Below are 22367 nucleotides of genomic sequence, written 5' to 3'. Positions count from 1 at the left end.
GTCGAATTTTCGTAGGCGGGTTTCGGCATCGCCCCATTGTTTTTTGCGTGTGATCGTGTTATTCTTAGCAGTACTATTTAAGGCCGCCTCGCATTCTGCCTTCCGTAATTTCTCCTCGGTATCGTGTAGCTCAGAGAGCAGTGTGCGCCTGATACCTCCTGCAGCCCCGATGCACATGCCCCTGACTACCACCTTGTGTCCATCCCACTCGATTGCGCGTGTTGTGGCTGTTTGACTATTAATTGTGAAATATGACTTTATGGTGTGAGCTAGTTCTTCCCGGAATGGCGGGTCACGCAACAAGATGGGTTGTAAGCGCCAAGTGGGTATTCGTGATGGTTAAATACCCCATCTCAGTGTGACGATTAGGGGGCAGTGGTCCGATAGGGTTTTGGCCAGATAGTTGGCGCTATGTATTAAGTGTGTTAATGTGGGCGAGCATAATAGTAAATCAATTCGTGTGTGGAGGTTGTGTACGGGTGAATAAAAGGAATATTCTCTATCAGCGGGATGGAGACTTCTCCATGCATCATGTAGCCTCCGTTCTGTTATCCAGGACCTTAACATCTCAGATACCCGTCTACTAGAGGCGCTTATTAATGGCGGGTGTGATCTGTCCATAGAGATGTCCGGTACACTGTTAAAATCTCCTCCGCAGATAATTGGTATGGACGGGTCCCGTGAGATCTGTGCGGATGTGGCCCTCAGGAATTCCCCTTGTCCCGAGTTTGGGGCATATATACCAGCTATGGCTAGCTGTCTACCATCCAACTCTCCAGTGAGGCAGACATATCTGCCATCTGTGTCTATATACGTGTCTTGGACCGTGTATGGGATCCATGGTGCGATCCATATCAGTACTCCCTTTGCATATTTGGATATTTTAGTTCCATAAACAGTGCCCGACCAGGTCTTATTAATTTCCTTTAATTCTTGTGTGGTGGCATGGGTCTCCTGTAGTATAGCTATATGCACTTTGTGGCGTCTGAGATATGTATATACTCTGCGTCTTTTAGTTGGGTTAGCCAGGCCTCGTATGTTCCAGGTTACAATGTTGTGTCATTGAAACGTTTTGTGTACGAATCACTAGCGGTGCATGTTTTTAAGTAGGATTTGCTGCGTCCCCTCGCCCATCGTCCCCCCCGACCTCCCCAAATCCAATCAACCCTCGAGTGTGGTGTGGTTAATACATACCTTAAGGAGTTAAGAGTAGGAGGAATATAGAAGAAAGGGGAAAAGGGGAAAAAGTGTGAATAACCAGGCACAACAGGTGCAAGAGTGGCTTCGAGCCGATTCGTGTCCATACGGGAACCCATCTGGGTTAGGGGGCTGCTGTGGTATGTGGTCCAAGGTGGCCGCGGGGTCCGGCCCATTCGGGTGTCGTCTTCTCCCATTTAAGCGCGTTCAGGCCGGAAGGCACGCCGGCTTCAGGCGCATAGTGTTTATGGCTTTCGGAGTAGGTTAATCTCTGCATCTGTGTGTTACCTTTTCAGAGGTCGTCTGCGGTGCGTGGTGTGACCACCGGTCCCGAGATTAGTGGGGATGTGGGCAGGCTTTGCGGGGACCCCACCGAGTCCGAGTCCGTGGTACCATATTCGCGATTGTGCTGTGTTTGAATACTCGAGAACCTATTAACGTCCTTTAATGCTTGAGCTTGCCAGTCCGATGCTTGCTTTTCAGTAGGGCGTGATCCGGTTCTGGGTTTCAATTTCCTTTTCTTACGCTTTTTTTGTGTTAGCCATTCCTTTTGCTCTGGGTGTTCATCTGTGGGGTCTATCAAGCCCTTGGCGTGGATCCAAGTCTATACATCCTCTGGGGACGGGAAGACGTGAGTTTTATCGCCATCCACTACTCGTAGTCTGGCAGGATACATGAGGGAGTATGGAAAGTTCTTATCGCGTAGTACCTGTTTTGCCTTAGTAAAGGTGGCACGTCTGCGCTGGACCTCTGCTGTATAGTACGGATAGGCTGTGACTTTTATGTTTTCAATTTCGACGGGTCCCAGCGCACGTAAGCTCTTTAGGATTTGATCTCTATCACGGTAATTCAACAGCCTGGCTATTAATGGGCGAAAAGGGGCTCCCGGGCGTGCGGGACCGCCCGGGATCCGGTGTGCCCGCTCCACTGTCAGAAAAGGGGAGGCCTCCTGCTGTAATATGTGATCTTTTAGCCAGCTCTCTGGAAATAACTCTGCGTTAGGGAGCTCGATTCGCTCCGGGAATCCCATAAATCTAATGTTATTACGGCGTGAACGGCCTTCCGCCTCCTCCGCGCGTCTTTGGATTTGTATTATCTCAGATTCCTACAGTTGTATTTGGTTTTTCATGTCCTCTATATTTGGTTGAGATGTTTCTAGGGTAGATTCGACGGTGGTTACTCTATCCGCTAGCTTCCGTTGTTCAGTGCGTAGCATAGTGACTTCCACTGACATTGCATCTATCTTTCCTTCCAGGGATGTTTTAGTTTCTAATATTACCTGCAGTACCTTGTCAATTTGTAACGAGTGAGCAGCTAGCGTTTCAGTCACTTTATGCAGTGGATCTGGGCTCTCTGTCGTTGGCGGGTCTCCGAGTCTGGTCTCTGATTGGCCCCTCGGTGGCTTTGGTTTCACCATGGTTTCGCCTGTTCTAAGCTCTCTTCGTATTGCGTTGTGATTGAGGTGGTTAGTTTATACGGTTCTTGTATCTGATTAGGCGGAATTTGTTGTGTGCCCATCAGTGGGAGCTTGGTGCGTTCCGCAAGAGGTATGCACCGGATGTGTGCAATTGACGATTGCGTGTTGCAGCGCACGTGTCTGTGCGTTTTATGTTGGGGGAGAATCAGCTTTGCTCCTTACAAGAGAGGTGTGCCTGGTACTTGCAGTTGGCGATTGCGCGCTGTGATTCCCGTATCTGTGCGTCTTATGTTAGAAAAAGAGAAAAGGAAGAAACAGCATTGCTCCCTGGCTGTATGCAAGACTAGGAAATGTCACTGATTCCAATTTTCGTTGGTGGGTGTGGTAGATGCCTTTACCTAGTACTTGATTTCCGAGCCCACTCAAGACACTCCTTTAATAGGGCACAGCGTAGTTTGATTACCCCGTTGAACTCCGATGTGCGTTACGTATTGGGAATGGCTAGCGCTCCGCAGTTATTGCTGGGCTCCGTACTTCTCCATCGACCTGACCTCTTTTTATCACGCAATCATTCGGTGTAATTAAACAGCAGTTCCAAGAGCTTCGGTCTGCGGCCTTTTCCTCGTCCGCAGTTAGATCTCAATCGGGCCGCGTCGTCATGCTCGTGTTCCGCGATTGGGCCCTAATGTTCGTCCGGAGTCTTAAGCTGCCCGTTAGATTGGGTGCCTATGGCATGCAAGGGTGTATCCGTGGTTGCGTGCTGCGGTGCCCGTATCTGCGCGTTTTATGTTAGGAAAAAAGAGAGGGGGAAACGGCTTTGCTCCCAGGCTGTGTGCAAGGCTAGGGAATGTCACTGAGTCCAGTTTTCGTTGGTGGGTGTGGTGGATGCTTTTACATAGTACTTGACTTCTGGGCCCACCCAAAACACTCCTTCAATATAGCACAGCGTAGTTTGATTTCACCTTTGAGCTCCGTTGTACGTTTCATGATAGGAATGGCTAGCGCACCGCGTTTGTTTCAAAGCTCCGTACCTCCCCGTCGACCTGGCCTCTCCTTAGCACGCAATCGTTCGGTGTGATTAAACAGCAGTTTCCAGAAACTTCGGTCTGCGGCCTTTTTTCTCATCCGCAGTTAGATCTCCATTGGGCCGCGTCGCTATGCGTGTGCTTCGTGACTAGGCCCTAATGTTTGTCCGGAGTCTTAAGCAGCCCGTTAGATCGGGCGTCTATGGCATGCGAGGGTGCGTCCGTGGCTCCTCGCCGTCCCCACCCGCAGCGCTAGGATCGCTCCGTACCTGCGCGAAGGGTGCAGCCGCCGCTATCGTCGGGCCGCTCGGCTCTTCGCTGGCGCACGTCCGCATCTCTTTACCATCGGGGCCCAGGGCGAACCGCTGCGTCGGTTTGTTCAGGTCTTCAGGGTCTCGGGATGTTACTGAGCATGAAGCATGTGGGTTCGGAGGTTTTCAACGCCTGGAGACAGGAGGATTACAGGATAATTGTGGGCCGGGCACGGAGCTCTGATTCAAGCGACCGCACTCGCCGCCATCTTGGCCACGCCTCCGCAAATAAAGTATCCTTATTTGCGATTTCTTAAGCACATGTATCAAGCTTTTCCCTAATGCAAATTGGGCATTAAAGAATCGCAATTACCACCAAGTTCAACTTAGTGGTAACCATGTGCAAATTTTAAAAATGCATTAAAAATGCATTTTTAAAATTGACATGTAACGCACACATGCCCCTTTGGCATGTGTGCGCCTTACATGTCGAAATAAAATTTGGGGGGGTTCAGCAGAGAGGGCCTTAGGCCCCCCCAGCACCCTGGGGTTTGCACTTCCCAAATTGCGAATTCCAGTTAGGAATTCGCTATTTGGGAAATGTAAAAAATTTGCAAATATGGACCTACAGGCCCATAGGTGCAAATGGGGGCAGTGCTGCTATTTGCGATTCGGTAATAGCATTTGCGATTTTTAAGAAATCGCTATTACCGAATCGCAAATATGGTACATACCATTTTGCGACTCTGAAATAGCGATTTCTTTAAAATCGCTATTAGAGAATCGCAAAATGGATTCTTGATACATCTGGCCCTAAGTTTATGGCTGCTTAGACTCTGCAGTCAGGGCAGAGAACTCTGCACATAAAAGGTAGATCTGTCTTATCTCTTTATGTGGTGTGGTCTCCACCCTGATTGTGCAATATCCACAGTCGTAAACTTACTATTAACTCATAGTTTGTGAACATCAAAAAATAGCCAACATACACAAAAGTGAAAGTTTACCTGTCTGAATCGCGTCCATAACATTCTCTGGAATTAACAGCATTATAAATATAATCACACATATGCAAATTATTTTTTTCCTGATTTTGGCAGGTACTAGAATATAGTATTGAACATGATATTTTATTAAATAGTTAAGCCCATATTCCAAGATTGCAGATATCTAACCGAACAAATGACCTAAATTACCTGAATTACCTGGGTATGGAAAACAGCTGTATGGGAATATGTATGTATAGGGTATATAGGCTGAACATTCCAGGATGAAATTGGAAAGTGAGCACAAGATTGCACTACTCTTCCACATATTTGATGCGGGAAAACAATGTTCAGAACAGTGTTGGGGATATATGCAGAAATGGTGAAAATAGGATGTTCTGGGTTAGTGTTGGCAGAAAATGAAGAGATAACATAACAAAACATAGTGGCAGAATGCCAGGTAAGAAATGAAACTCTGACATAGAGGGTAACATGAATCATACAGAACATGAATGCGTAAGCATTGACTATGTTTGGGAATGGGCATTTAAAAATTCTCTAAATGCTTTATAACTGATGTCTAAATCTATATTAATGAACGGTAAGTGTAACTATACATATGCAGAGGTTGCTTTCTCTTAAAGACACACAAGGGAATTGGCAAAATTCACCAAACTATGGAAAGAAGGTGAGAGGAGGCATGCATTATGTACCTGCAAAGGTATATAGTGATATTGATAAATTTATAGAGCGCAGCGATGCCCAAAGGTGTCTTGGTGCTGGAATCCGTAAGACTGTAATTGCAATGGACTACAAAGAGATGGAATAGAGCCAGGTTTTAAGATGTTTCCTGAAAGTGCTCAAGTGTGGCTATCATCTAAGGTGCCTAAGCAACTGATTCTATGGTCGGCAGGAGGAGTAGACCAAGTGTCTTCCCCCATTAAATGTTTTTAATTTTGGGGATAATCACCTTTTTAGTTCTTCCAGAGTGCAGGCTTCTGTTTTGGATATGCCAGAGAAATTTGTCCATTAAGCACTTCACACCAGTATCTCTTTCTTACTGGGAGCCAACGAAGCTCCTCCAATGTCTTTATGAGGCAGAGTGAAATTTCTGAATTTTCTTAAGAAGCCGCGCTGCTGCATTTTGCAGCCTCTGCAGTTTATTTAAGGGGCCTTGTTGAATGCTCAGATAAAGAGTGTTACAGTATTCAAGCCATGACATGACTAGTGGGATCATGACTATCTTCTGCAAATTGAATGGTATGAAATGTAACAAAATTCTTAAGGTTTCTTAACAATAAAAAGCAAGATTAAGTAAGCTTGTTTATCTGATCTGTTAGAGAGAGTTGTGAATCGAATGTTGCCCACAAAATCCCTTCCTTAGAAAAAAGGTGTAGGGATTGAGCCCAAAGCTGGAAGGCACCATTCCTTACTCCAGCAGGAGGTATCCTTCCCAAAGATGCGCACCTCCGTTTTCTCAGAATTCAGCTTCAAACAGCGACTACTCATCTAGCTAACTTGAATTCATACAATTATTAAAACTTTGTGCCACCTCTTCAATGTTACTTGAAATTGACACTACAATCTGTGTGTCATCGGCATAAGAAATTGTTGAAAAGCTGTATGACCTGATCATCTTGGCTAGGGAAGTCACTGAAATATTAAAATTTGTGGGGCTCAGCAATGACCCTTGCGGGACACCACAAGGCAAAGAGAAGGAACAAGAAGTGAATTCCCCAAACATGACTGATTGCTCCATGTCTGTGAGGAATGAGCAGAGGAGATATATGCCCAAACCACCAATCTCGATTTCAACAAGATGCTCCTTCAGAACCACATGACTCACCATGCCGGCGGCTGCAGATAGGTCCAAAAGGACCATTGCAGCCTTTCTCCATGATCCATAATATGACAAATGTCCTCCGTAGCCACTATCAATGCAGACTCACTGCTGTGGCCCTTTATAAAACCAACCTGGGCTCCATCCTGAATCTCATTTTGAGCTATTTATGCATTATTCTAATTTCTCTCGAGTATCTTTGCTGGCATAGGGAGACGTGAGATGGGATGATAGTTTTGTTCCTCACCTGATATTGAGTGGGCTTTTCAAGCAAGGGGAGAAAGGAGGCCTTTTTTCCAAACAGTCAGAAAAATCACCACCTCAATAATACTATTCAATAATGATGTGAGCGTTGTGGCTACTGTTTCTTCGGAAGACAAGGGTCAAATGGGACTCCTGATGTAATACATCCTATGAGTTTGGTCACTTGATCTATTCTTAAAGATGAAAACTTCCTAAACTCCGAGTTGCATTGTCCCCAAGTGTTGAGCCTGTTGTGGGGAGCTGGAAGTCCGACTGGCATCAAATACCCAATATACAGACTCTACTTTTGTCTTAAAAAATTCTGCTAACCAAGTACAAGGCAGATGAGTAGGGATCATAGTGTTTACAAAAGGAGGACAGGAAAGCACCTGCACTGTTTTTAAAAGCTCCTTGGAGGAGTTTTTCCCAAGTTAATTTTCCCTGTGAAATATTTAGTTTTCTCTGTCTTAGCTTTTAGTCCCAAAATACCCGACTCTTTCCTCTGAACAGTAATTTCTCCTCCACACTTTTTCCTGTCACAGCTTGGAAGAAATCAGGGGTGCATTTGGGATGACTTCACTGATTTTTAACAGATGTGTGTGTTTGGTGGACTTTCACAAAAGTCCATATTGTTGTGAGAAAAGAGTGATATACGGATCCTCCTTGTAAACCCATTCCCCTTTAAATATTCATTTCCAATTTTAGCACACCAAATGAATGAATCATGAAGGCTAATTGCCCGGAGAACTTGTTTTAAGTTGATTAAAAGTGCAAAGATATCTTGTGTGCAAAAATGAGATGTTCTATGGAGTGACGTGTCAACCATGACTGAGGTGGAATGAATGCAGTGTTATAATATAGGATACTCTTCTTCCTATGCCTTTAAACCACAACATCTTCTGCCACAGGTGGTGCAGATCATGATTGGACTCATCAGTGTCTTCTTGGGGAGCATTATTTCCTTCACCAATCTCCATGGCATTGCAGTGTACACTGGTGTGAGCTTCTGGACTGCAATTTTTGTAAGTATGAAATGTGAAGTTCCTTTCTATTCCAGAGGGAATTGAGACAAAGTATGAAAGCATCCCTTGGGAGAATGAACACTGCAATCTCTCATATCTGGCAGACAGATTTCCCTTCTTTTGAATTTTGCCTGATTCCTGCCACACTGTCCTCACCTTCAATGTTAAAGAAGAGTCAGGGCTATGTGGGCAATGTTTGCATTCCACTTGGTTCTTGTCTATCATGTAAAATGTCTCCCAGATGGTGTAAATCTTCGATTACTTGATGGGTAGGGGCAGAAGGGCTCCGAAGGCTCTACAGGACAACCAAGGACAATGCTGGGACAAAGCTACACAAAAACATGTCCTAAACCTGTCTAGAGGTATGAGAACCTTGAGAATTAAACACATTTTCTAGAGAGTGTGATCAGGGTGTTTGTTGGAGTCTGAGTGCCCTTGTATTGCTCTCAAGTAGCAGGTCTTACTTGGCTTTTCAAATGCTTTTGCATTTCCTGCCAACCTATGTCCTACATTGCTGCTGATACCACCACAACCTACTAATTAATACTATTTAGATGGGGTGAAGAAGGAAAGTAATGAGATCCTGGCCTCAGTTAGGGAGAGCTGAGACTGGTGTTGCCAGCAGCTCCCTGATGTGAAATAACGGCGGGTACTGTAAAAGCAGAATGTTGACTATATGTGGCTGTATGAAGCCTGGGAAAGGACTATGAAATACCAAGACTTATGTCATACAGGGGAGGTGAATGGGTGTGAGCACAGTTACCCCATGCAAACAGTAGCCCTCAGTGCAAATAGACAACCCTACCCCTAGTCTGGGCTATGAAAAGAAGTAGTGTCAGTATCTTTCACCGGTGGCCCGTGGGTAGGCAATCGGCACTCCCAATTTCTGGAAAGACCGGAGGATGATTTGTAGAGTTCTCACAGATGTGTAGAATGTTCACATGTCATGAAGAGGAGCAAAGATACAGATCCAGGAAGAGAACAGACCCTGCCAGATACCTTGACATCCACCAGAATTGGGGTACGACAAGATACTGGGTGGTGTTTGCCACAGAATACAGCCTAGATGCTTCCAAGTTCATCAGAAACACAAGTAGTGAGATAATTCGTTTTTAAATGTAAAAGGAGATATGTTTTAAATGCAAGTATTACAATGGTGTAGATAGCTTTAGAATGTAGTGGAGGTGTATAACAAACCAAACAAAAGCAGAGTAACGTTCCTATTCACTTTGACCCCTCCTCAGAAGGGAGAAATGAAGAGTGAAGAAATAATCTGAAGTCAATCCACCTAGTCCATGAGTGAAAGAGTATAGTTTATTAGTAACTCCAGTCTTTCTCCCTCAGTTCTTCATCTCTGGAGGGCTCTCGGTTTCAGCAGAAAAGAAAGGAACTCGATGCCTGGTGAGTACTGCTTGCATGATATCAAGTATTTCTTCTTCACAACTCCAGTCCACATCTCAAACATACCATTACATATTCTCCATTCACTCTGGATTGTCCCCTTCACTGTCCCATCATAAAACCAACTAACGTCTTTTCTAGTAACCTTCCTTACCTCCTTTGCCTAGTCGCCAGGTTTCCCTAGGTGCCAGTCTCATTTTATATCACATTATTTAATTTATTTATACAAAAGAAGCAATGGGTAAAGGGTTGGCCTAGTACCACAATGATGTCCATCCCCAGCACCTCCTTTCCCAGTGAGTTAAACACTTGCAGCTGGCATCATGTGTGATAATCAAATCAAGTTAGAATCCTGAAAGGGTCAACTCAGAATCCTTTGAGTGTGAAGAATTGAGAAGTGGGTAATAGAAATGTCTGCTTTTTCAGTGTTTTGAAACAGCAGACAACCAGTATCAATCACTTTCCTCTCCCTTTCACCCAATGCAAAGATTTTCCTTTTCAATGCTTTAGATCAGTGGTTCCCAACCTTTTGACTCTTGTGGCCCCCACTTTATCATTACTGGAACCCGGGGACCCCCACTGAACCATTATTGGAATCTGAGGACCCCCCAGTGAGTCATTACTGAAATCTGGGTACGTAATCTGTTCATATTATTATATTTTCTGAAAAGCCACGGATCCCGTGAGGAGGCTTTGTGGACCCCCAGGGGTCCCCGGACCACAGGTTGTGAACCACTGCTTTAGATGTTCCCTTTACCTGGCATCTCCTGTAGTGTAGCAGTCATTACCCAGTGCTATGACTGAACTTAACAGAAAAAGGATGGCTCACTGGTTAAATAACATTTCTTAGTCTCCCCACTACACTATAAACTTTTAGGTAGAACAGGAATCTTTGAAGTTGGTCTAAAGTTTTACAAAGTTCTAGTGCTGATCCATGGTCTAAAGCAACGGATCTTCCAGCTAAATGTAAAGGATTTTTCTGGAGAGTTGAAGGATGTTTGTTATTTGTGAACAGGAATTCACTACAGTTCAGAATCCATCCTCCATCGTGCTGGTGGGTATCTGAAGACGTTCTTTATGCAGATCATGCAAAGGAGGTTTTGAAAGTGGGCTTAGTCATGAAGTTTGCCGATGTGTTTTTCTTGCGTCACTATAGTGAGGGCCACTAGAACTATGCAATTATGTGGCCTCTGCCATCTCTGCATAAGCACTGATATGGTGTCTTTGCCACATAATCTGGTATCTGTTGCATAATTTGCAGATTTCACAAAACATTTCACAAAAACTTCCTAGTCATCTAAGGATTACATTTTCTAAGGGTAAGACTAACTGGTACACTTCAATTGGGCATTCTCTAGGCCAGTACTAGACCAGCACCTTATGTCCTCAGTCTATAGCAGCCTGCCCAGCTTGAGCAAGGCTGTGCGCTCAGAGATCCCATAGCAAAAAAAGATCCAGAATCCTTCCTGGAGGTGAACTGATGATGTACTAGAGCGTAATCTGTATCTGACTGTGACGCGCGGGTTCTATCTTCCTCTCCTGGAGACACAGAGTAGAAGGTCTCCCTTTATGAAGCACCTGTAAGCTCCGCCCGCTGAGCCACGCCCCGTCCACCCTCGAATGTAGGTAAAGGAATTCCTGCTTTTTACCAGGATGACGGACAGCTTTCCAAAACGACCCCACTGCGTTTACCGCCGATTCCGGTGGTGCGTTGTTGATGCACAGAAGCACGAGGACATCTCCACAGAGACACACTAGTAACAATAACATTGCCAAAGGCACACAAGGTTGCTGGAGACGTTTACCCCGTGGCCCGTCAGGTACCCCTAGTGTACAATATAAACGGGGCGTATAAAACATGCTAGGTAACGCTTACTGACATACTCGTAGAAAATACTCCGGTTGGTTTCGGTCACGATGCTCATTTTTACAGAAACTAAACCTCAACAGGAAACACTTACCAATATAAACGTAGCAGGTGCCCCAGTTGAAGCTCAGCTTCTGGAAAGGACAAGCCACCCTAACTCTCGGGCTTGGCAAAGATAAAGCAAGGCTGTGCGCTCAGAGATCCCATAGCAAAAAGATCCAGAATCCTTCCTGGAGGTGAACTGATGATGTACTAGAGCGTAATCGGTATCCGACTGTGACGCGCGGGTTCTATCTTCCTCTCCTGGAGGCACAGAGTAGAAGGTTCTCCCTTTATGAAGCACCTGTAAGCTCCGCCCGCTGAGCCACGCCCCGTCCACCCTCGAAGTAGGTAAAGGAATTCCCGTCTTTTACCAGGATGATGGACAGCTTTCCAAAACGACCCCCTGCCTTTACCGCCGTTTCCGGTGGTGCGTTGTTGATGCGCCGAAGCACGAGGACATCTCCACAAAGATGCACTAGTAACAATAACATTGCCAAAGGCACACAAGGTTGCTGGAGACGTTTCACCCCGTGGCCCATCACGTACCCCTAGTGTACAATATAAACAGGGTGTATAAAACATGCTAGGTAACGCTTACTGACATACTCGTAGAAAATACTCCGGTTGTGTAGGCCACGATGCTCATTTTACAGAAACTAAACCTCAACAGGAAGCACTTACCAATATAAACGTAGCAGGTGCCGCAGTCGAAGCTCAGCCTCTGGAAAGGACAAGCCACCCTGGCTCTTGGGCTTGGCAAGGATGAAGCACGGCTGTGCGCTCAGAGATCCCATAGCAGAGGAAGATCTGGATTCCTTCCTGGAGGTGAACTGATGGTGTGCTGGAGCGTGGTCTGTATCTGACTGTGACGCGCGGGTTCTATCTTCCTCTCCTGGAGACACAGAGTAGAAGGTTCTCCCTTTATGAAGCACCTGTAAGCTCCGCCCGCTGAGCCACGCCCCGTCCACCCTCGAAGTAGGTAAGGAATTCCCGCCTCTTGCCAGGATGACGGACAGCTTTCCAAAACGAGCCCACTGCGTTTTTACCGCCGATTCCGGTGGTGTGTTGTTGATGCGCAGAAGCACGAGGACATCTCCACGAAGACGCACTAGTAACAATAACATTGCCAAAGGCACACAAGGTTGCTGGAGACGTTTACCCCGTGGCCCATCACGTACCCCTAATGTACAATATAAACAGGGTATATAAAACATGCTAGGTAACGCTTACTGACATACTCGTAGAAAATACTCCGGTTGTGTAGGCCACGATGCTCATTTTACAGAAACTAAACCTCAAAGGAAGCACTTACCAATATAAACGTAGCAGGTGCCGCAGTCGAAGCTCAGCTTCTGGAAAGGACAAGCCACCCTAACTCTCGGGCTTGGCAAAGATAAAGCAAGGCTGTGCGCTCAGAGATCCCATAGCAGAGGAAGATCCAGAATCCTTCCTGGAGGTGAACTGATGATGTACTGGAGCGTAATCTGTATCTGACTGTGACGCGCGGTTTCTATCTTCCTCTCCTGGAGACACAGAGTAGAAGTTTCTCCCTTTATGAAGCACCTGTAAGCTCCGCCCGCTGAGCCACGCCCCGTCAACCCTCGAAGTAGGTAGGGGAATTCCCACCTCTTGCCAGAATGATGGACAGCTTTCCAAGGCGACCCCACTGCGTTTGCCGCCGACTCGCGTGGTGCGTCGTTGATGCGCAGGGGCGCGAGGACATCTCCGCGGGGACGCACTAGTGGCAATGACATTGCCGGGGGCACACAAGGTTGCTGAAGACGTTTTGCCCCCGTGGCCCATCACGTACCCTAGTGTACAATGTGGACGCGGCAGATGCCGTGTTTGAAGCTCAACTTCTGGAAAGGACGGCCCACCCTGGCTCTTGGGCTTAGCAGGGATGGGGCGGGCGGGGCTGTGCGCTCAGAGATCCCATGGCGGAGGGGATCTGGAATCCTTCCTGGAGGTGAGCTGATGATGTGCTGGAGCGTGGTCTGTGTCTGACTGGGACGCGCGGTTTCTGTCTTCCTCTGCTGGAGACACAGAGTGGAGGGTCTCTCCCTTTGTGGAGCACCTGTGGGCTCCGCCCGCTGGGCCACGCCCCGTCCACCCTCGAGGTAGGTGGGGGAGTTCCCGCCTTTTTACCAGGATGATGGATGGACGACTAAGTATTTTTTACCCATGTTTCTAATTATGTATTGTATGTGCAGATGTGTGTGTATAGTCATGTGTGTGTGTGTGTATAAATATATATATATATGTATATATGTTATTTCTGTGCCTGGCATGTTTCTATGAATTTCTGCTCTCTTTTTATCACACTTATCTACTCATCGCTCTTATGTCATGTCTCTATCAAACTATCCTCCATTCTCACTCGGACTCATCCCAAATCCCTTCGACCACTTCCATCTCATAAATATCTCTGCCTAAGCTCATCCCTCCACCCCCACATCTAACTCACCAAACCTCACTCTACCTCTGTGACCTCCCACACAACCCTACTAAATTCTCCTGCATTCATCTCACCCTGCTACTATGCTCTCCCTAACCCTTCCACATCCTCTTTCCCCTCCGCCCCCCTTTTATTCATCTCAAGCCTTTGGATTGAGCAAATGAAGGATAAACTCCCAATTAACACTTCTGGATTTCTTTCCTCCTCCACCCCTCCATTACTCCAGTCAATCTAACTAACAAACTCTCATATCCGCAACTCAAATTAACTCATAATAATACTAAAAACTGTACTCCTTATTAAATTATACTAATCCATCACTAATTCTTGTTGGGTACCGGAGTAGCGTGCTACTCATCGAAAAGCGCTTCGACGCCTCGTCAGGGGTAGTAAGCGCTATATAAATACGATTACAATTACAATTACAATATGCACCATGAAAGTTGTTCAAAATAGCTATGCAATGGCATAATTCTCAGATATTCATCATAGCATCTGGCCAAAACGTGTTTTGTGATTGGTCGCTTCTTCAGGGCCAAATGTCTTGACAACAGAAGAAGAAAGGAGAAATAAGATTAAAAGATTTGGATTCTTAAATGCTGATTAGGCGGTACATACAGCATCAAATAGTGCAAGGGAGTTCCAAAGAATGTTGGAATTAAATCAGCACATGACGTAGGTGATATCAGTAAGAAATTTTAAAATAGTGAATTTTATGCACATGATATAATAGTCAAACAGGTGTACATATATTTCTTTGATTTTGCTTGTGATTTAGTGATTATCTTGAGGACACATGTGGCCCTGAAGAAGCAATCCAGTCATGAAACACATGTCAGCCAATTGATGGAGTAAAGAGCAAGCACTGAATCTGAGAATTGTGTCCCCGCCTAGTTATTTTGACCAATCAGACTCCAGCTGGCATTGGGGGGGGGGCTGGTGAGCTGAAGGCTGAAGGAGGTCACAGATCTGTGCCTCCGATGCTATCGTTATAAAAGACCCTCAATCCAATCTTTCTAAAAAAAATAAGCAATTCTATTGATAAGTTTGAAAGAAAATCTGTTTACTCCATAGTGCAAAGAAAGGGGACTTACTCACAATAGACACCTCTGGCGATGAAAGGATGTGTCTGGACAGATTGAAAATGGAAATAGTTGTATCAAAATGTTCTAATATTGTGGGGAAACCTACAGTGTCAGTCAGTCAACATGTTTATTCACTACATTTCTGTAGCATAAAAGCACACAAAAAAATACATAGGTTAACTCAACACTTAAGACATGTAAATATACACAATGTGACACAAACAGAATAAACATAATAATTAAAAAACAGCTTGTAGATAACAAACCATCAATTTATAAAAGCACATACCCATGATAAATAGCTATAACAGACCCCCCTTATAATATTGCACATTTCTGAATCTATAAGATCTGCCGAATAAAAGAGGCCATTGCACAACATAGCAGAGGGGAGTGTAACTATTGAGGAAAAAAGCAAAGCAGGTCTGCACTGTCTAATTTTAAACATGTTAAAAAGCAGCCGAACTTTTTTTTCTCTGTACATCATAGCAGGTGCAAAAGAAGACAGTGTACAAATTAGTTTGGAAGAGACACCAATGCATGGACAGGAACTCAAACCTGCAAAAGTATAACAATTAGCGGGTATCCCACCATGAGAGGTGAAAGATTAAAACTGAATCTAGTTAAAACACAACTATGTTGTACATTCTGGATCAAGGAAAGGTAAGGTTGAAGACCCTCTTGGAAATGCGCTGAATAACATGCAATCCCTGAAGATTTAAGCGTGTCTGCCTCCCACCTTTTCAACAAGGCCTTCTCTAGACAAATTTGGTTTAGGGTGGCCTTGTCCATATTAAAAAAAAATTCTGGTGCAGTGAATAAGTCCAGGAGCCCAATCCCTTCATAACGAGGCTTTACGGGCCCTAACCAAGGAATATCTAGGACAGCATGAGATTCAGACAATCCTTCAAACAAGTTTATTTAATACTGTTTCCTCCCATATCCAGATGGAAAACCAAAGTAAAATGGCCGCTAATTTAATTTTGTCCCTAATATGCGGGGCACCCCATTTTTCATGGCATAGGGTATTAGAACAGCTTTAGAGGAACCACCAATAACTTTTTCAGGAAAGAATGTTTCACCTGTTGGATTCCTTGCAAATCCACCATGTCCGATATGACTGCTCCGTAAGTTACAATAGCCACTCATTAACTTGCATATATTGTTAAGAGCTCTCTTGCCTGTTTAGATCCTAATTTTTTAGAGAAACTTTGAAGATAGCTAATTGATTTTTCAAGCGTTGCAATTCTATTTGACACCAAAAATGTCAATGCATATTTGCTGTCAAACAGGATACCCAGGTAAGAAAATGAGGCGGACTCACTTACTTTAATACTATAAATAAAGTGAGCTGGCCTTTTCCTTGGGGTCGCCCCGTGAATTATAGTAAAAGTTTCGCTCTCATTTACTTTTAGTTCCAGATCCTGAATAAAGACTGTATAATCATCGATTAGCCCTTGCAGCCCTCTCCCTGTTCTAGCAATTAAAACTGCATCATCAGCATATAAGAGAAATGGGTGGGGGCGTGATCCAATGTAAGGGTATCCATTGCTCTCATCTTTAAGACTGTCTCCACCCTATTCATGTACAGAGAAAAAAAGGGGCAAGTACGCACCCTTGTATGTCCTTTTTTTAAAATGTGAGCTAACGCCATTCCCTGATGCTGTCCGTGAGCCATATTTAAGAAATGACACACTGTGGTGCTAAGGAATGGCTAGCGTCTCAGAAATAGACGTTAGCCGTTGAGGGATGGCATTAGGGGAAAAAGTGCTAGTGGATCAAAAATTATGTTAGGCTGATTAGCACCAAACATTCTGCCGCTAGTCAGCCTAGCGTATTTGTTTGATGCACAAGCAGCCAAAAAATCACTCCTGTCGAAGTATAGACAGGAGTCATTACTACTACCCCAATACCCACCACAGGGGACCAGTGTCCCCTGGAAAAAGCCCTACATACCCAGTGCCAGCCAGAAGGCCCCATGTAAAGGGCCCTCAATGGCACACCACACACATACACTTACCTGCAACTTACCTGGGATGGGCTCCCTTCTCCTGTAGTGTCGCTGTGGTGTGGGTGGTAGTGATGCTGGGGGTTGGGGTGGGCATCTTTGTGCCCATTCAATGGCATTTCCCCATGGAAATGGGCCTACCTGTACATTAACGTCTGGTCTGACCAGGCGTAAAATAATGGCGCTAAGTGGGATTAGTTCCATTATTTAGGCCCACAACCCACTTGCACGTTGTTTCCTAGTTGGGTGTTAAATATGGCGCTGGGGGGCTAGCATCATTTTTAGGAATGGAACGCCTACCTTGCATCTCATTGACGCAAAGTGGGTTGGCACATCCTCGAAATGACGCTAACTCCAAAATGTTGACACCCGACGGGTCCTGTGTCAAAATATAAATATGGAGTTAAGTTAGCGCTGCTTTAGCATCAAAATAAATGGTGCTAAGGCAACACTAACTTTCCATAAACATGGGCCTCAGTGCATTCATGATTTCTGCTGTGAACACAGGTGTTAGCTTCCCTATGTAGTTGTCTAATAAAATTAATAATGCCCTCTTCTGCTCCTAGCTCAGCCATAATGGAGAAGTATTGAGCTATTTTTGGCAACTGTGTCTTTCCCTATAATTCGGCTCAGGTTCAGGCATTGGTCAATCATGCCCATCCCTTTTTTGAAGACATATTGAGTATCTGTTAAGATGTTATTCACTTTAGCCCAATCCTCCAATCTATGTAGTAGAAATTCACCCCATGACCTCCACTGGAGAGTCCAGGAGGGATGTAGGTCTATAATTTTTGGGCAGTGATTTATCGCCTTTTTTAAAGATCTGGATAATCACAGAACTCTTCCAGGAAGATGGTGGAACAACCCTAAAGTTTAAAAATATTGGAAGGCAATGCGGGACATAACTCTTGAAAATCACAAAACAGATCAAGGGGGACCACATCTGGGCCCGGAACCTTGAACCTACAACTTTCCTTCAGGGCGCTTTGCACCTCCTCTAATTGAAATACAAAAGAATTGCTCAGGTCCTTGGGCTGCCTATGGTGCCAAAGTCCACATGTGAGAGAACTCTCATGGTTCAGAGTAATTTTAATGATTTTTGGGGACTTTGGTGGCAAAATGAGAAAGAGTCAGAGTGAGAGATAAACTGAGAGAAGGAGAGAGGCTGAGCTAAAGAAATAGACAGGGGAAAGATAGAAAGAGAAAGTTATTTTTCTGAGGGTCACCCTAGGAAGGTGGGGTGGTGAGAAAATTGTCCACTTTGCCCATGAGTTAATATGCCTTTTGTTATGGTGTTGACGTTGCTCACTGCAGAAGATCAATTTGCTCTTTAATGGACTATTCAATACTCCTGTGGTTCAACTGTTAGGTTTATGATACCAGGGTTCCTGGCTGCTCCTGTTCAATATCATTTATAAAGCCCGTGCAAGCATTTAACTCAGGGTAGGAACAAATACTGCAAGAGCGCTTACAATATGTAAAGGATTATCACCCTCATGCATGTTCAGATCACTCTTTCATACCGTAATCCCTAGTGCATGTCACGATTTGCACCATCACTCGTAAACCCGAGCTACAAGCTTAGATAAGCTCCATTCGTCTTTAATATTCAGTGCAGGAATAAATTTGCCTTATTTCTCCGAAATCTCTAGTGCATATTCAGATGTGTGCCATCATGTATGCATATTGAATGTTTGGTTAGATTTGTACTCTACAATCTTGAGTGTCAGGGTGATTTGTATCATTACTTAGAAGATTTCCCTTCATGGGCAGACAGGTGCACCATTACTCAGTCATATGTAAATTTTCACCATAGGACAGTAATTATATTATGTGTATGTGTTGCATTTGTACAGTGCAACCATGGCTGAAATACCATCATTCAAAGGGAACCGTTACATTCCATGTGTGACTGTGTGACAACTAGTTCCTAAGAGCAACAGGGTAATGTTTCTGCATTATGATGTTGAGTTCTTTAAAGAATCATTTCTCAAGCTCTTCCTAAATTGGAACAGGGTTGAGGCAGTCCTGGTCTGAGTGCCTGGATGGACAGGGCCTGTTGCCTTGTCTTCATTGGTGTATTTTAAGTTTTCTTTCACAATCACTTATAATCTTCAGTACTTATTTATATCTGCACCATCACTCAGAAATACTGCCACATCCAGTCTGTAAATATATGAATAAAAATGCTGCATTTGCTAGTATTGCAATAAGTTTTGTTCATAGGTAAATGATATAGGGCCTGATTTAGATGGAGGCAACAGGCCAGCTGTCACTTTTTCGACGGTTTTTCTAGTCTGCTGGCCTGGCCGTCTGCTGTCCTGATTTAGATGTTGGCGGGACCACAGCCAACAGAACGCTGCAGTCCCGCAGACTCCGCCAGGAATCTCAACTATGTTGGCAGCGCAATAGGAAACAGTGGCTGGGGCGGGACTGCAGCCACTGTTACCACTGTGCTGGTGTAGAAGTGCCTTCCCATCAGGCCGACTGTGGTGAGAACACCTTCAACTCAAGGATTGCGCATTGGGAGAGAGAGGGGTGAAAACCCACCTTCTTCCCCTTTTCTCTAACCTTTTTGACTTGAACACGACTGGGGAAGTCCTGCCATTGCTTCTGACACTTCACCCTGAAGGACAATGACCTAGTTGTCGCCAGAGTCAAAGGTGACCAATACTTGGGTCTTGCATGGGAAGGGTTGAGCCCGTACCGTCGAACACGATGCAACAACATACATGTAAGTTGTGTTTTTGTTTCTTTTGGGGTTGAAATATGTGTTAACATAGGTGTTAGAAATGGGGTCTTTGGTTGGCAGTCAGGTTACCCCCTGTCCAAGCAAGAACCCTCACTCTAGTCAGGGTAAGTCACACACAATCCAAATTATCCTGTGCCCACCCTCTGGTAGCTTGGCACTGAGCAGTCAGGCTTAACTTAGAAGGCAAAGTGTAAAGTATTTGTGCAATAAATCATATACTAACACAATATAGTACCACAAAAATACACCACCCAGTGTTTAGAAAAATATATAATATTTATCTGGATATTTGCAGGTCAAAACGATCAAAGATGCAATAAGTAATTGTAGGGATATCACTGAAAAGTGATATAAAGGCCCTCATTCTGACCCTGGCGGTCGGTGATAAAGCGGCGGCCAACCCGCCAACAGGCCGGCGGTCCAAAATATGCAATTCTGACCCTGGCGGGAACCGCCAACACAGCCCGCCGCATTAACACTCCGACCGCCACGGCGGAACAAACAAACAGCGCGGCGGTCCCCGCCAACAGCCAGGCGGCAGACAATGTACCGCCCACCCTATCACGACCCACCAATCCGCCACCTTTTCCGGGGCGGGAGCACCGCCGATAAAAACACGGCGGAAACAGACTACGAACGGGAAAACGCTCACCTCCACATACTCCACGCGAGATTCCGGCAGTATGGAACCCGAGTTGCAGGTCATCCCCGCACTCCTATACCTGCTCCTGTACCAGGAGCACGCCCGGCGGCGCGGAAGACATCGGTGAGTACTGCACCTACGACACAGGGGAGGGAAAAGATTACCGGCACACACCCACCCACCCACACCCACTACAACACACACATCAATGCATTCCCACAGATCACTGTCACAACCCACAAACCCCCCCTCCTAAATAATGCAAAGACCAAAAGAAGAGATCTTAAACGGGCAGATATATTGAAAAATGGACAGCAGTAATCCCAATAAATAAATAAACTATGTACAAAATATATACATCTACTAAATGTAGTCCAACCACTGTCCGTGGACCACAGGGGTCCTGAGCAAAGGGGCAAGGCCCAGTCCCACGACAAGAACTCCACGGAGAGAACACTGCAGGGGCATCAGAAAGAAAAAAGGACAGGCACCTCAGGGGGAAGGGAAGGGGGGGCACCTCAGCCACTTGAGTACACGACGCCAGATCCACGAGGGGACTCCATGACCACTGGCCCATCCTGGGGAGAGCAAAGCCACAGTCCAAACAGTCCATACAGTGGGTGGCCTGCCCACTGGGCCATCCTGGGGAGAGCAAAGCCACAGTCCATACAGTCCATACAGTCCATACAGTGGGTGGCCTGCCCACTGGGCCATCCTGGGGAGAGCAAAGCCACAGTCCATACAGTCCATACAGTGGGTGGCCTGCCCACTGGGCCATCCTGAGGAGAGCAAAGCCACAGTCCAAACAGTCCATAACAGACTCCACTGCCACTGGAGGAGGCATGTTGGCCAGAGGACATCCTGCAGCCCTGCCCGAGACAGATCCTGCCCTGCCACGTCTGCCAAAGGGTCAGCGGTTCCTGCCTGGAAGGGACCAGTTCAGCGGTTCTTGCCTTGAAGGGCCCAGTTCAGCGCTTCTTGCCTTGAAGGGCCCAGTTCAGCGGTCCTTGCCTTGAAGGGCCCAGTTCAGCGCTTCTTGCCTTGAAGGGCCCAGTTCAGCGGTTCTTGAGACGGCGGTCCCCAGCGGAGCGGTGCTGGAGACGGCGGGGCCCAGTTCAGCGCTTCTTGCCTTGAAGGGCCCAGTTCAGCGGTCCTTGCCTTGAAGGGCCCAGTTCAGCGGTTCTTGCCTTGAAGGGCCCAGTTCAGCGGTTCTTGAGACGGCGGTCCCCAGCGGAGCGGTGCTGGAGACGGCGGGGCCCAGTTCAGCGCTTCTTGCCTTGAAGGGCCCAGTTCAGCGGTCCTTGCCTTGAAGGGCCCAGTTCAGCGCTTCTTGCCTTGAAGGGCCCAGTTCAGCGGTTCTTGAGACGGCGGTCCCCAGCGGAGCGGTGCTGGAGACGGCGGGGCCCAGTTCAGCGCTTCTTGCCTTGAAGGGCCCAGTTCAGCGGTCCTTGCCTTGAAGGGCCCAGTTCAGCGCTTCTTGCCTTGAAGGGCCCAGTTCAGCGGTCCTTGCCTTGAAGGGCCCAGTTCAGCGCTCCTTGCCTTGAAGGGCCCAGTTCAGCGGTCCTTGCCTTGAAGGGCCCAGTTCAGCGCTTCTTGCCTTGAAGGGCCCAGTTCAGCGCTTCTTGCCTTGAAGGGCCCAGTTCAGCGGTCCTTGCCTTGAAGGGCCCAGTTCAGCGCTTCTTGCCTTGAAGGGCCCAGTTCAGCGGTTCTTGCCTTGAAGGGCCCAGTTCAGCGGTCCTTGCCTTGAAGGGCCCAGTTCAGCGCTTCTTGCCTTGAAGGGCCCAGTTCAGCGGTCCTTGCCTTGAAGGGCCCAGTTCAGCGCTTCTTGCCTTGAAGGGCCCAGTTCAGCGGTCCTTGCCTTGAAGGGCCCAGTTCAGCGCTTCTTGCCTTGAAGGGCCCAGTTCAGCGCTTCTTGCCTTGAAGGGCCCAGTTCAGCGGTCCTTGCCTTGAAGGGCCCAGTTCAGCGCTTCTTGCCTTGAAGGGCCCAGTTCAGCGGTCCTTGCCTTGAAGGCCCCAGTTCAGCGCTTCTTGCCTTGAAGGGCCCAGTTCAGCGGTTCTTGCCTTGAAGGGCCCAGTTCAGCGGTCCTTGCCTTGAAGGGCCCAGTTCAGCGGTTCTTGCCTTGAAGGGCCCAGTTC

General features: G+C 46.4%; 1 protein-coding gene across 4 annotated transcripts in view; it reads left to right on the top strand.

The window, feature by feature from the left end:
* LOC138293613 (membrane-spanning 4-domains subfamily A member 4A-like) overlaps positions 1–22367 on the top strand; it is a 96002-nt gene that overhangs the window by 36706 nt on the left and 36929 nt on the right. For all 4 annotated transcript variants that reach the window (XM_069232890.1, XM_069232887.1, XM_069232888.1 and 1 more), the window contains exons 3-4: positions 7865–7978; positions 9323–9379. In XM_069232890.1, coding sequence (XP_069088991.1) covers positions 7865–7978; positions 9323–9379 — 171 coding nt within the window. The remainder of the gene's footprint in view (positions 1–7864; positions 7979–9322; positions 9380–22367) is intronic.

Source organism: Pleurodeles waltl, chromosome 4_2 (genome assembly GCF_031143425.1).
Source record: "Pleurodeles waltl isolate 20211129_DDA chromosome 4_2, aPleWal1.hap1.20221129, whole genome shotgun sequence".
Lineage (NCBI taxonomy): Eukaryota > Metazoa > Chordata > Amphibia > Caudata > Salamandridae > Pleurodeles > Pleurodeles waltl.
The sequence above is the reverse complement of the archived record's forward strand: the minus strand, read 5'-3'. Positions and strand labels throughout refer to the sequence as shown.